At 34.9% G+C, this 14,227-nt stretch overlaps 1 protein-coding gene across 2 annotated transcripts; it reads left to right on the top strand.

The window, feature by feature from the left end:
- Nucleotides 1–5,286: 5,286 nt before the first annotated feature.
- Nucleotides 5,287–10,739, top strand: LOC128878399 (uncharacterized). 2 transcript variants are annotated; one of them, XM_054126560.1, is made up of 3 exons: nucleotides 5,287–5,410; nucleotides 8,945–9,043; nucleotides 9,123–10,739. In XM_054126560.1, the coding sequence occupies exons 2-3, from the start codon at nucleotides 9,041–9,043 to the stop codon at nucleotides 9,789–9,791; spliced, it is 672 nt and encodes a 223-aa protein (XP_053982535.1). In that variant the 5' UTR covers nucleotides 5,287–5,410; nucleotides 8,945–9,040; the 3' UTR covers nucleotides 9,792–10,739. The 2 variants fall into 2 exon arrangements, with proteins under 2 accessions (XP_053982535.1, XP_053982536.1); XM_054126561.1 differs by lacking the exon at nucleotides 5,287–5,410 and adding an exon at nucleotides 5,441–5,553.
- The last annotated feature ends 3,488 nt before the right edge of the window (nucleotides 10,740–14,227 follow it).

The raw sequence follows: 14,227 nt of genomic DNA, 5'->3' as shown, positions 1-14,227 counted from the left end.
AACGGAGGAATAGGAAGAAACAGAGGCAGACGAGGGTGGGAGAGGGCAGGAAGGACAAAATGGACGGCAGCCAATCGGACGGTGGGACAAAATGGCCGACGTTGAATTTAATCAATACTTCCTCCGTCCTTCGTGAGAGGGTGGAGGACAGGGCGAGACCCAGAAAGTACCAGGGACGTAACTACTCGCTGACGAGAGTACGTAATCGCGTCGTTGAGGTCGATACACCTTCTCCGTTCCTCGTGTACTCCTCGTGGACACCCGGTATAGACGGTATCGAACATGAGTTTCATCGTTCGTTAACAACGTTTTCGAGTCCTCAGGAGTACCGAGTTAGGTATAGAGTACACAACGTATCCTACGGATACGTGTGTCCCAGTAACTGCAAGAAGGTTAAGAATTCAGATACAATCTAAACTTTTATTTTCAGGAAAATATTAAAAGATACTTTTTGTAGTCCATCAAATATTGCATTTTTTCATATTATAATGTACTTAAAATATGGTACCCACCATTTTCTAAGACCGTTAAACCTTTACGTATTTAATTTACAGGTACCATGCTGATCGAAATTAATTTTTACCAAATGAAAATTAATAACACAATGCAATATTATAGCGAATGAACAAAAATTTAATAATTTTTTTCAACTTTACATGAACTTCGCACAATAATACGATTTCATTTCATATGAAAATTATATATTATCCATCGTGTGGTATCGTTTAAAACATTCTCCAATGCGAAGCCTTGATTTTCTAGGACATTACAAAAGTGGTTAGTTTGACGCCTTCCTCTCTTAAGTTTTCGGTTGGACCATACCGAACAGTCTTTGTCCTTTACGATTTCACAATGGCGTAGTATGCATAGCTTTCTGTTGTTAATATTTTAAGGAGGAAAAATGTCGAACGCGCTTAAAACAAAACAGATTTATTAAGAACTGTACGTAATTTCGATGCATGTCGATTTACTATGAAATGTGATCTAAACGGTTTTTTTTCTTTTGATGGCTGAGAGTAGATAGTAGAGTACTTTAATTACTCGCGAAGGGAAGGTAATCATTCAAGAAAGAAGGATAAAGATTTAATAACAAGCAAAGTCGATTTCAGAGTTGACAAGAGATTCAAGGAATTTCTACGCTGATATTGCATCAGTGGCGAAACTTTAAATTGAAACGACGTAGGCGGAAGCAGCCAACGAAAAAATTCTCGAGAGCCTCGGGATAAATTTCTTGGCGACACCGTCGCCATACCATGTAAATTACCTGGGTCCAAGTTCTTTCTTCGAAACTTCCTCGAAGCGAATCGAGCACTCCTTCCTTTTGTTTCTCGCGTTCGGGAAGATTGCCATCGAACAAAGTACGTGCGAGATTTATTAACAGAATCGCACAACTGGCGTGTTCGCGGATTTATCAATTGTTTATTCCCCTTGGGAAAATCCTGATATGTATCTACGATACCTAAAAATCCTATTTATGTTCGCTTTTCTTAATTGATAAAAGCCGATAAGCCTTTCCACGATATTTTAATTGTTTATATTCTACGCTCCATCATTTTATCATTTCGATTTATTCATATCTATATCACTTCTACACTTTAATTAGTTATGCATTAAACATTATTCCAATCGTTGTCGGCATCGGCATCTTTAATGGTTGTCTAAGATTACAAAAATTCAAGTAATTTATTAAATGTTATCGATGTGATTATCGAATGAAGAAAATAAATCGTGTAAATGAAAAATAAAGAAATTTCTAAACAGAATTTTTAAAAGTGACCGTGGGCCACACGACAGCCACTAGTGTACAGAATATATTTAACAAACTTGAGTATCAGAGAGATTGGTTCGATAGATTTTTCTTTTATCTTGACAACCCGATGAAAAATGGTATTTCGAAAAAAACGCGTTTAATGCTTTCACACTTACTTAACTTCACTATGAAGTCTATTACTTTGGATCAGCTGTAAAAGGCGAAATAATTTGAATAACCTACTCAATTTTTAACAATGCCTTTTTAAATAAATTTACTATCGATTAAAATTGATTTTTTGAAATTGTCACATCAAAAAGACCTCTTGTGATTATGAACGATCGTTTCTTCTATACCGAAGTAAATTCGTATCACCGAAGAAAACAGTCGAATAAAATAAACTATGCAACGTTTGTATAGTATTTATTACAATATTTATTTTTATTTTAAATAAGCATTTCCATCTCGCTTCATTTTGCATTCTTTGCAAGAGTCGTCGGAATTAAAATTGTCCTATTATTTTTAATTGCTCGTCACGAACATTGAGAACGTTAATTAAATGCAAATGACATTACCATTTGTTTACGGCAAACGGTGCAATATTTGGCAACGCGAATTAGCGATTGAAACTCGACAAACGATCGATATCCACCGCACGCATCCTCAACATCGCATGTGCTTGTGCACAGACCAGCGAAAATGGTTACGTGTGATCGCGAATATTCATGGTGGCGGACAACGAGCTCGTTTATCTCGTGAAACGAATTTCACGTAACCTAGATTGAAAAGCTCGCAAATTTCGCGCGCGCGTTTGTCTTGTGTTGGATATTTTTTGTCGACGCGAGCCACGGCCTTCGGATTTTCAGAAGTAAATATGTACAGTGGGTCAGAAATGTATTCGCACATCGTAGTTTTTTTTGAAAATAACTATCCGCAAAAAGTAGTACATTACATTAGTATAATACATTAGTATAATACATAATGTTTCATTAATACATATACAGAAACAATATATTGACTTAAAAGAATTAATAATTCATTACTCAAAAATAACGCATAAAGGAACGAGAATTTCGTAGTCAAGTATTGGATCGGCGGAATAAATTTACAAGAAGCACTAAATGATGAACGTCAGGTTAATGTGCTACTTCTTTATAAACTAACTCATAGCTATCTAATGACTAAAGGAGGACCTCCATACTGCACAAACTTTAATATTAAAATCACAGTAAAACATATGCTAGAAGAATGTCCAATGCATAATATTCTACGAGAAATACGAAACCAACCAACCACTCTGAAGGCCAGCTAAAATGACAAGAAATGCATGTAAAAAATTATATCTTATTTAATTATATCTTTAAAGAAATATAAACAGTTATTGTTAGATGTAAGAATTAGTTCTTCTAAGCATAAATCGTTCCACATTTATTTTGATTATATTATGACTCACGTATGTATATATCAATATTCAACATACAATTCACAGTGGTCACTAATGGCTTACAAGCTGATGCGACAATAAATAAATAAAAAATTTTAAGCAACGTTGAAAAATTGTTGCCACCGCATAGCATGCGTAAATTCCTCCATAGTATGCCAAACTAATTAGTTTTGGTGGTAACAACGCCTCGAAAAATATTCAATACAAAATCTCTGTAACACAACATAATACCATTCTATTGATAATCCAGATAGTTGATGTGAGATGTTACATTATATATTTTCATATCTTTTGCTTAAATAATTTTAATGACAAACTAACAAACATACAAGTTTTTCATACAACTATCCTTGTTAAAAAGAAATAAATACAATTAGAAGTAAATCATATTCCGTTTAAGTTTCCAATTTAATTGTTTATGTTGTTCGTGGTACTAATACCAAACTTTACAAAGAAATGCTCGTGAAATGGAAACGTGTACATTTCTATGTAAATATATAACTTCTTTTTGTTTCTGAAATGTCTAATACTAGCATAATTTTATTACCTACGATATAAGTTTTACATTTAGCTTTATTCAATTTATGGTAAATTAATCATACATTATCTCAGATACTTATATGTATGTATATTAAAGAGGAAGAAAAAGTGAAACATTAAATATAATCCAAAGAAATATCGTTCTTTATATATCAAACGTATTCATAATTTCCATCGAATTAAAATTATAGGTATTGAGAACAAATCTGCAATTCTCACTTATTAAAGTTTATTCTATTTTTAAAAAAGTATCGCATTAAACATGATTGATATATTTGTTTTTCTTGATTTTCAACAAAAACGATAAAAACGTAAAATGTAGAAAACAGAAAAGTTACTTTGCGACTGTTTTTTCTAGGCATATTTGTTGATGAAGTCTTCTTCTTTTGGCGTACTAGCAGTGATTGCCCTTGCCCGTCAGGTTGAAAGGAAGCATTTTCCGCGATGAATGGAGAATCAAAAATTATTTAACCTGAATTGCCAGTAGTATCTCATGTACCAATAATATTTATGCTTCGGTGTGGTTTTTATTTGTTATTATCATGGGGATAAGCTTGCATATGCTTATTCACTATTCTATTCACCAATTGATCTGTTTATCTGGATTCAATAATATTCTAAAATGTACGCGATTATAAAAAAGCAATATGTTTTTCTCTAAGCATTGACGATAATAGGAAGCAATGAAGAATTATCATTTTCACTATATCAAAGCAAAGGGTTCATCTTTATGAGCGAAAATCCGAATCCTGGAACAAATATTATTTTCGCTACATCTCCGATAACCTCTTGCAACGGGGCTACATTGGTTTGTGTTATTACGAAGACCAATACATCATCATTTACTATTTCCATACGATATAGACACTTTCAACTGCCAACTTTGTTCGTCCATTTTACATTTCACTTTTGCTGCTCCACTTATGAGTTGTAGGCGAAAAAGAGAAATTCTGAATTGCACGGAATACTTATCGGAAATTTTTAATGATATTTTTTTAAATGAATGACATAAATATTAGAGACTCCTTGCAAACAATGTGTCAGATTAGATGTCTTTTTTATTCATTTCCAAACATATCTAAAATTGTAATTGGAAAGTTTCTGAGAATATACAATAATTACTTGTAATTGTGTATTTTAAAAAATTTTTGAAACAGACCCAACAGAACAATCGACCCACTCCCCCCTATTTTAGTTACGCTTATTTATTGCCTTTTGCACATTATTTGTAGTATTTTTCTGTTAACATAATTAATTACTCCTACTGTCTGTGCGGGGAACGAAAGCATTTGTTAAATTATGTAAGCGAAACTCTTGAAGTGTTACAAGTCATTCGTGTATTTTCTATTTTTTTTTCGCAACTGTTCAAATCGTATACAAATGATACTATTCTTTATTTACATTGATGAAATTTGAGATAAAAGGAAGTCTGAAACGGTCCGAGGGTTCCAAAAAAGTCAAAATAAGCAAGAATAACGCTTCTATGATACGCTTGTACGCAATCAGACAACCATTTGACGCAGTCAATGATAGTTAATGCGATACATGCTGCCGGTAATCAAACAGTCAAGTCAGTGACGTGCGTCGTGTAGCTCCGAATCCTCCTTTTCCGCGATCGACTCGTTGCTATTAAATATGAAATGCTTCGTATAGTGAATATTAAATTAATATAAAAGGTGAGCGTCAACGTTCCGCGAGTACATTTATTCACTGTGCTCTATATTCACTCTTATATCACAAAAGAATAATTCAGTTTAATTTATGAATAGCTACGGAATTAGAAATTAATATAAATACCCGACAGTTGTGGACAGAAATGGTAATATATGAAATTTGATTGAAATAAAAGATAAATAAGACTAACGTATAGTGATACTTTAATGACATATATTTTATTCTACAAATAAAATTTATAATTTTATTTAAAAAGTAACGGATAAACAGTTTAATTGTAGGAGTGGGTAGGTAATATATGCAATAACCAACTTAGTTTTAGAGATATGAGTTTATAATAAAGAAAAATAGTAAAAAATAAGGTATGTACAAGCTTTGCATTTCACATTTCATTTATCTGTTTCTGAATCATCTTCGTTGCAACCATCTTTATTTTCATTAGACCTTAGACTCTAACAAATAGGCGAAATGTAAAATTAAAACTTACATACATATACAGGGTGTCTCGTAACTAGTGATACAGGTGAGTAGGGGATGATTCTAGGTGAAAAGTTGAATTGAAAATGTAGAATAAAATTTTTTCATATGATGCTTTATTTTCCATAAAAATAAGTTTGAAAATTTGTCGAGTACACGTGTACTTGATTTAGCTTCAGTTCCACAAATTTTACTATCTTACTGCTCCTAGTAGGAGAGTACTTCCGTGCTCCTTGCAATTTTAGACATGTAAAATGATAATCTTCCTTTATAACAGCAGGAAAATGCGAAATAATAATTTTCCTTCCTTACAATTTTTACAAACATTGTCAACAGATCATATCTCTTACGTCGATTCTTCTTATGCTTATGATTTACAATGAAATCCGTCAAGCTGAAACTGGTCCAAGTGCACGCGTACTCGGCTAATTTTCAAACTTATTCTTTTCGAAAATAAAGCGTCGTATGAAAAATTTGTATTCTACATTTTCGATTCAATTTTTCGCGTAGAATCACCCCCTATTCGCTTGTACCGCCAGTTTCGGAACACCATATATAAATAATTCATGGCTACTTTTATTTAGTATAAGTTTATGTTTCTAGAATTGAGTTAGTTATCGAACATTCCTTTAACTGCGTCTTTAAATTCAAAGTGCAAATCGCGGATTCGAGGGTCAATCATTCAGATAAATGGTTGTTTATCTATTATTCAAATAAGAATTTTCTCTATAGCGCAATGACTGCAACTATCAACGTCGATCATACAATTATGTTTTGCGAGCAACTGGATGCATTGCTTCTACGCTTTCGTAGGTAATTTATGTACAACTGCCGGTTTAATTAAAACGCCACGCGAAAGCGGATTAGGCATTAAAATACCGTACCGAGTAATTGTGTCTACAAGGATCATGCCCTAATTTTAAAGTTTACACGAAGAAATCCGTCGAATCGAAGATCGATTCGTTGCGAGCGATCTCGTTACCGTGAAACGTAAATCTTCGGTTGTAGAAAAAACGTGGAACGAACGAAATAAAGCAAAGCAATCATCTCGGTAGGTTGCAACCACTTGCGACAATTAGTAGAAATTTATCGCAAGGATTGCTCGGTCTACGCGCCTCATTCCACAAGAAAACTCGAATCAGGGAGAGCCCAGTTATTGACACACCGCACCCAAAACCGATAACGGATACCAAGAATCCGCTATTACTCTCTCTCTATCCGCGTGCCAAACGAAGCTGAGGAATACAGTGTGTCCCATAACGAAATGTAGAAACGGCAGACTACTAATTCATGAAATAAAGAACAGGTGATCAAAAATGTGTGGCAATACCAAAATCAAGAAAGGTCATGATTTAACAATTTATTTTTTTTAACCCTTTGCGATCTTACGTCGAGTGAGGCTCGACGAAAATGTACTGAAATCAGAAAATTCGGAATGCAAAGGGTTAATTGCTGAGTGCACATTTGGGTAGCTGCTTAATTTCGATGTCTCGATCAATGTTGTTGGCCTTCTTCAAAAATAATAATAATTATCAAGTAATTACACTTAAGAACTAAGTGTAGATTCGAGCATAATAATTATTACCAAACAATAAATGACTTGTCAGATCAGATACATAATTACTCTTTACATCATTCGAAAAATGTTCTCGACTGAATACAAACGATCTAGAAAGTGAATTTCTTTCTACATTCTTAAAAGACTGTTCGGTTCTTGTCGCGCAGGTTCCAATTAATACTAAATACTAATTTGTTCATTACAAAACGTACGTAATCACTCTTTAATATAGTTTCATAACTAGAAATATAATAATGGGTAACAAAATTTAAATTGAGATTGATAGAATCACAATTTTGGTAGCAAATTCTATCTTCGAACAAAGAAGCAGTTGACATTCAAACTGTTATAACCGGCCACGCGCTCCACTGACATTTGAATTCAATTTTCTCGAAAATGAAGGCTCGCAAAGAAAATCATTATTTCACATGTTTCTGTTGTTAAGAAAGAGGATTATCATTTTATATGTCTCAAATTAATGAAAAAGTAATTTGTAACATCCATCGCAATATTATGATTTTCTTTATTTTTATTGCTTATTTGCAAACTAAATACAATTATACACTTACGATGCTTTATATATCGATAGTGTGAATACGTCATCGATGAACAAAGTATCCAATGCACCTTGTAATAAGTGTTATTTTCCCGTTACATTAGAAGAAATTCAAATGTTCCGATGATTGTAAAATGTTAACCATACCACGAGTACGTGTACGACCACAAATGAAAGTATAAATACACAGCCACAATTGTCTATTATTCTTCCAATTATTATTATTATTATTATTATTATTATTATTATTATTATGTTCAAGATATTAAGTGTTGTTAATCATTTATAATACAAATATTTATTTTCTAATTTCCCATGTCATGCCACGTTATGAGAAATTATGAACAATATATTTAGGTTTTGTCTATTATTACAGTTAAAATAGGCTTCTTGAAATTATCAGACGGTACTATGATTTTGGTTTCTTCCGCCATACCTAGACTAAAAATTTTGTTCCTTAAATCGACATATAACTCTGTGGTCAAAATAATGCATATCAGATACATCGAAAAAGTTTTTATAGACAAAGTACTATTGTATCGTGTTATTTCATACAGAGATGCGCTTTTCTGACAATCACCAGTGAAATTTGATAGTGGAATGTTCTTACATGAATAAAAATGTGCTTGGAAAATAAAATTCTTATTGATCTTGTACAATCCTGTCGAAGACCTAAATAAACATATTCGCTTCCAAATAAGCTGCAATGTACTAAACGTATTTAAAGATTAAGAATACTGTGTCTGCTGACAACGTTCTTGCAGAGCTGCCTTGATATTCGTTTAGGAAACGTCAAATTTTCTCAGTTTTAATACTCAAAAGATTCGTAACAAAACATTTGGAAACTGAGAAAACTTGATGCCTCCTAAACAAATACTAAGACAGCTCTGCAAGAACGTTATCAGCTCTTATCGCAATGAACCACGTTCCGTTCATTCTTTATAGTACATCCTGTATACCAGGAACAGAGGGAGAGATAGACAAAGACGAGGGAGCAGTCGAACTCGAGGAATTTCCCGATTGCCATAACCGATTCCTCCGATGGTATGTACCTCCGTTCGACGGGCTATCGGAACGCGGAGTTCCTCGTTCGCTTTTGGTATTGATTAGCCATCACTTTCAGATGACGCCTCTGCCCCGATGGGTGTTGCTGGCGTTGCTGTTGGCCGGCGCTGAGGCGCGTCCTGGCGATTACGCATGCGTTCGGTTGTGCCATGCACAGGACAGGGGCCTGGATGTCACGGGAGTCTGCGACCATCAGCAGAGACTCGTCCTTCAGTTCAGCGGAGGCCGGTACCCGACGCAGCGCCTTCTCAGGCTCTGCCTGATCCCGTGTAGCGGTCTTGGGTCACGGAACGATACCGTCTTCGATGGCTCGCAAATCTGTCGCGTCATCAGGGAGTCGCTTATCTATCGCCAGGGTTGTTCATGCAAACCTCCGGCAAATGGCAGATCCTGGGGCCTCCGAGCGAATCCCCCATGGTCGAAGAAGCTGAATCCAGTGAACGGACTGCTGAGCATGTTGACGAAGATCGCCAGGGTCCTAGCTGCAGTTTCCGTTGATCACGCGAACGAGCCTGGTACCACCGACCTTCGGGACGATAAAATGAAGTTCTCCGATCGACTGGACAACGAGACGGACTTCGTGGACGCTGAGATTGCGAATCCGACCACCGATGCTCCCTTCGGAGCAGATTGGACGGAGGACTTCACCGACTGGGAGATGTGGTGCATGGCCCAGTGTGACAACGGACGGTGCGGCAATTCCTGCAACCTTAATCTCAAAGGTTGAAGAGAGGATGTTCTCGAAAACGAGAAGAGGACGAAGGAGAATGGGGCGAAGAAGGCACAGGCACGAATTTACATATCTCGTAGGTTAGCTGGGCCTACGACGCCCGGTAGCGTGTAAGGTTAGTTTTACTGGGTAATACACGTTAACATTTCATTTATTTCTCTGTCGTTCGTCTTCCGCGTTCGAATAAGTTGCTCATCGTTCGTGGAAACGTCCTACGTCGATAAATTTGTACAGAGTTTCGCGAAGATTGGAATAGAATTCTGGTACCGGGGAATTTGTCGAGGAAGAACTTGAACGTTTTTTCGAAACGATCGCTGACCAAGATTTTATCGCTCATACTCGCCTGTCGTTGATAGCTTAACCGCTTTTAGGCTTAAGAGTTCTCTACGCTAGGTCCTAGTTCACGCGCTCCGACACACGGGCGAATTAACACACGCCAAGGAATAGGCTTGTCGAATAAGGACTTTCCCGCGCGTTATCGACACCGACGTTTTTTCAGATATTACGGGTACGCATTCGGATAAACGCAATGGAGGACACGTTGCGACGCGCGTTATTCCGATCGAGGCGTGTGAATAGGACACCGACGTGCAAATGTGTGTATTATGCAATAAACGGTATTTCTACGCGAGCGCGATGCAACGTTGAACGTGCGTCGACGCGATCCATGTACGTCTAGATCTATATGATTAATCGTACCATAGCGGATAACTTTTACACGATGCCACGTAACCGTGTGTGCGTACTTAACACTTTAGCTACCGAAAGAAAAAGGAAAGAGTTTCCGACTTAGAAGAAGACTATGTTACTATATTAATTGAGAATGACGTTCTGCATTCTATTGTTAGGTGAATTAAAAGCCTCGTTCGTTAGTCCAAATTGAGCATTGTGAACAGACAACAGGTACAGTTTACAGGTTGCAGTGAGTAAACACTGAAATTAACCCATTAACTACCAGGAAAAAGAACATTTTGCACTGCGCGCCAAGATTTGATACAGGTGTGGAATCTAAGCTATTACTTTTCAAATAAAATGTGATATTAAATTTGTTATTTAAAAGAAGATATTATTATATAAAATTTACGTTCCTCCTTTCTAATAATTCCTAACTCAAACTACTATAAACTCGTTCCGTGATTAATTAAAATCAATCTAAATTTGGAGTAAAAACTACGAGATGTGACGTACTCGGCAGTCTTGATACATACGCTTACTACAAAATATGTCGTAGTTGACAGTAAATGGGTTAATCCATCGTGATACAACCACGAGCACTGCTGGAACATTGTTATTTTCTGAGAATAATTAAAGAAATTTATTTTAGATCATCCACTTTGAGTAAAATTTCATATACATACTTTGTACTCATTCTTTTATTTTGTAAAAGCAGTGGGACGAAGACTTTGATACTAAAATCATATTCGTCGTAGAAAATAAGCAGTAGATATACGTATGGTTTAAATGGATACAACTTGGTCTACATGCAGGCAATAGCTTATTCTATAACCACACAAACAAAATTTACAGGAAATAAATACTGTCAGATTCATAATTTAAATAACTTAACCCTCTGTAAGCTCACATGACTCTGAGACAACATACCTATTATAACTTTTGATTTCTGATTTAATTCTATCATCGATATGTATGTATTGTGGTTGCAGTATAATCGAATGTTCGACGTACAATCTGAGTGCAAGAATTGTCTTGCTACTTTTCACACCAGACGAATACAGATGAACATGTATGCACATTAATATTTTTCTTTGAAATTATATACCATTATTAGTGTTTATCAATGGTCTTATCGTAAAAATGTTTATACAATTTTCCTTCTATGTTTGTTGTGAACAAAATTATGTCTCCTTCGTAAACCGATTTTTATTTAAAATGCACCGATATAAACCAATTCTATATACGTATACTTCTCATTAAACAATTACTTTTCGAAAATCTGGATCGTTTCTTTCAAAGAATTGTAATTTACTAAAAATATGACCCAAAAGTGCCTGAAGCTGACTACCTACTGGCGCGAAACAATACTCGGAGTGTAAAAGCATAAAAATCCAACGAATAGGATCTCGGTAGATAAAGTGTTAACAAAGCGTTAGCGTTTAAGTTAATTGTCCGAGCGACGAAACGAAATCCATGTCTTCCATTTTGTAGACTGCTGCTCAGCGTGCGTTCGAGCATCTTAAATGTATAATCTTAAGACGCGAATAAGGTGAGCACGCGTGTATCGATAGTTATCGTTTAAGCGATTAGTAGACGGCAGAGCGTCGATTTCGACGAGGGGAATCCGGCGATCGAGAAGAACATGATCGTCGTGTTTCTCCCGCGAAGCTACGCTGCCTTCGTTTATTTATAGTGTGCCGTTAAAAAACGTTGTGACGCGACAATAAGAAGTAGATTCTAGTATGCCTTGTGCGATGCAAAACCTTGTCCTTCGTGCACTTTTGACCGTCCATCCGTCTGTCGAAAGGTTATCACGATAAAAATTCCGATGTTTTTACGGTATACATAAGAAACGGAAGCGTAGATGATGGAAGAATAAACTATTTTCTCTTTTATGAAAATTTATCCGCACATCGAAACTACTCAGAAGTGGTCGAAAGTGTGCGTAGGACTACGACTTCAGCGGATCATTATCTGGGCTATAGATTTAAGGGAACTTGCTTTGTAAATATTTACACGAATAACGCCTATAAATAATTGGAGAGCCTATATTAATTAGCGATCATACCGAGGAATCGAAACGGGGTACCAATTTATAAATTTAGAAGTTACTCTCTTGGAAACTATATTCGTCAACCTTATTGTATTGTACTCTTATATGTATTCATAAGGGATGTGTGGTTGCTGCCGGTAAGCAGTCATACAAAAATTAAAGAAACTATGCATGTATCTACTACACGGAGAATGCTGTACTCAGAAATTTATACGTGGAACAAGTTCTTCCACGTCTCGATCTATACCTCCAAAGCGTCTTTATTAATATTGTGAAACTTGCATAAATATATTTATATTATTTATGTTCACGATTGTAAATTGTGTATATATATATGGTATAAGTAACTAATATTCGCATTATGTTTTGTCATACGATAAATAAAGGACATTTGCCGTAAACGAGAAACTTCTTTATAATCTCTAAACGTTATATTTCAGGATTATCGTAAATATCATAACAAAAAGGAATCCACGATCCATGAAAATAATAATTTTACTGCAATTTATGGCTAGAATGATAGAATTTATAAAATCAGATGATAATGTAGGGAATGTAAACTGCAGATCTGCCATTCTTATATTGCTCTAAAATAAAGTAAAGCGAATCTATTTTGGAAATATATTTAAAAAAAAGTTACGGTATTAGACTTATTTTCACAATGTTTATCTGTAACTTAAGGACTGAGATATATTATTGTAGTAATGTATATCATACAATATACACATATAAATATAGTCAGACCCATAAATATTCGTACCATCTAATGAAGAAATTTACCTAAATTAATTGATAAGTTTGACGTTTCGAAATAGATATTTCATTATAAATATGTACAAGAATAAACTTTACATATGTGTATATGTAAGTCTGCGGTAAGTTCGCAAAATAAGAAAATTAATTAAATATTCGGAGAGTGTCGTGACACAATTTATTTTCCATTACAGTTGGCCTGTATAACATTGAATGATTTTTAATTATAGGTCATTGTATTCGGCTTGAAACATTCGATCAAACTATATATATATATATAAGAAATTATATCATCCCATTTAAAAAGTCAGAGTTGACTTACATATTTCCTCTACGACTCTACCACGTTACTTGCCCCTCGAAACCAAGAAATTCATGTGTGCCGCTTTTTTTTTCTATTATTAAAAGCAAGCATATATAAAAAAAACCATGAACGCAGTAAGGAAGACTAGGATCGATTGAAACTTGGAACAATAGAAACAAGTAAAATAATATTAAAATGATTAGTGATAAAGACAGAGCGTCGAGGGGAAAAAGGACCAATTTTCATGTCTAAACCTTTCACTTATTAGTAAATAAACCGATTTGAGCACTTGAGACGACTTTATTTTGGCGTTTTGATTTTTCAACGCGAAAAGTAAGTGTTCTAACTGTTTTTATTTTATTCATTAATCCAAAACTGTTGTTTCTTTTTATGTGTATGAATACCCTCGTTGATTTTAGAATGTTAATTAAATACTTGCAACAATGAAGTTGGGGCAATTGAAACAACTATTTTGGGATCAATTAAAAGAAAACACTTTATGCTTGACACCCGAAAATTTTTTCAAGCAATTTTTCTAAATCTTGTATGATTTTTGTAAATCTGATTGATGTGTTTAATTTAGACTGTATTCGGACCTGCAGCACTATATTATTTCCTTAATGTGCTTTATTATAATATTAAGTTAAA

The sequence above is a fragment of the Hylaeus volcanicus genome, chromosome 6, assembly GCF_026283585.1.
Source record: "Hylaeus volcanicus isolate JK05 chromosome 6, UHH_iyHylVolc1.0_haploid, whole genome shotgun sequence".
Classification (NCBI taxonomy): Eukaryota; Metazoa; Arthropoda; class Insecta; order Hymenoptera; family Colletidae; genus Hylaeus; species Hylaeus volcanicus.
This window is presented reverse-complemented; position numbering and strand designations above follow the sequence as displayed.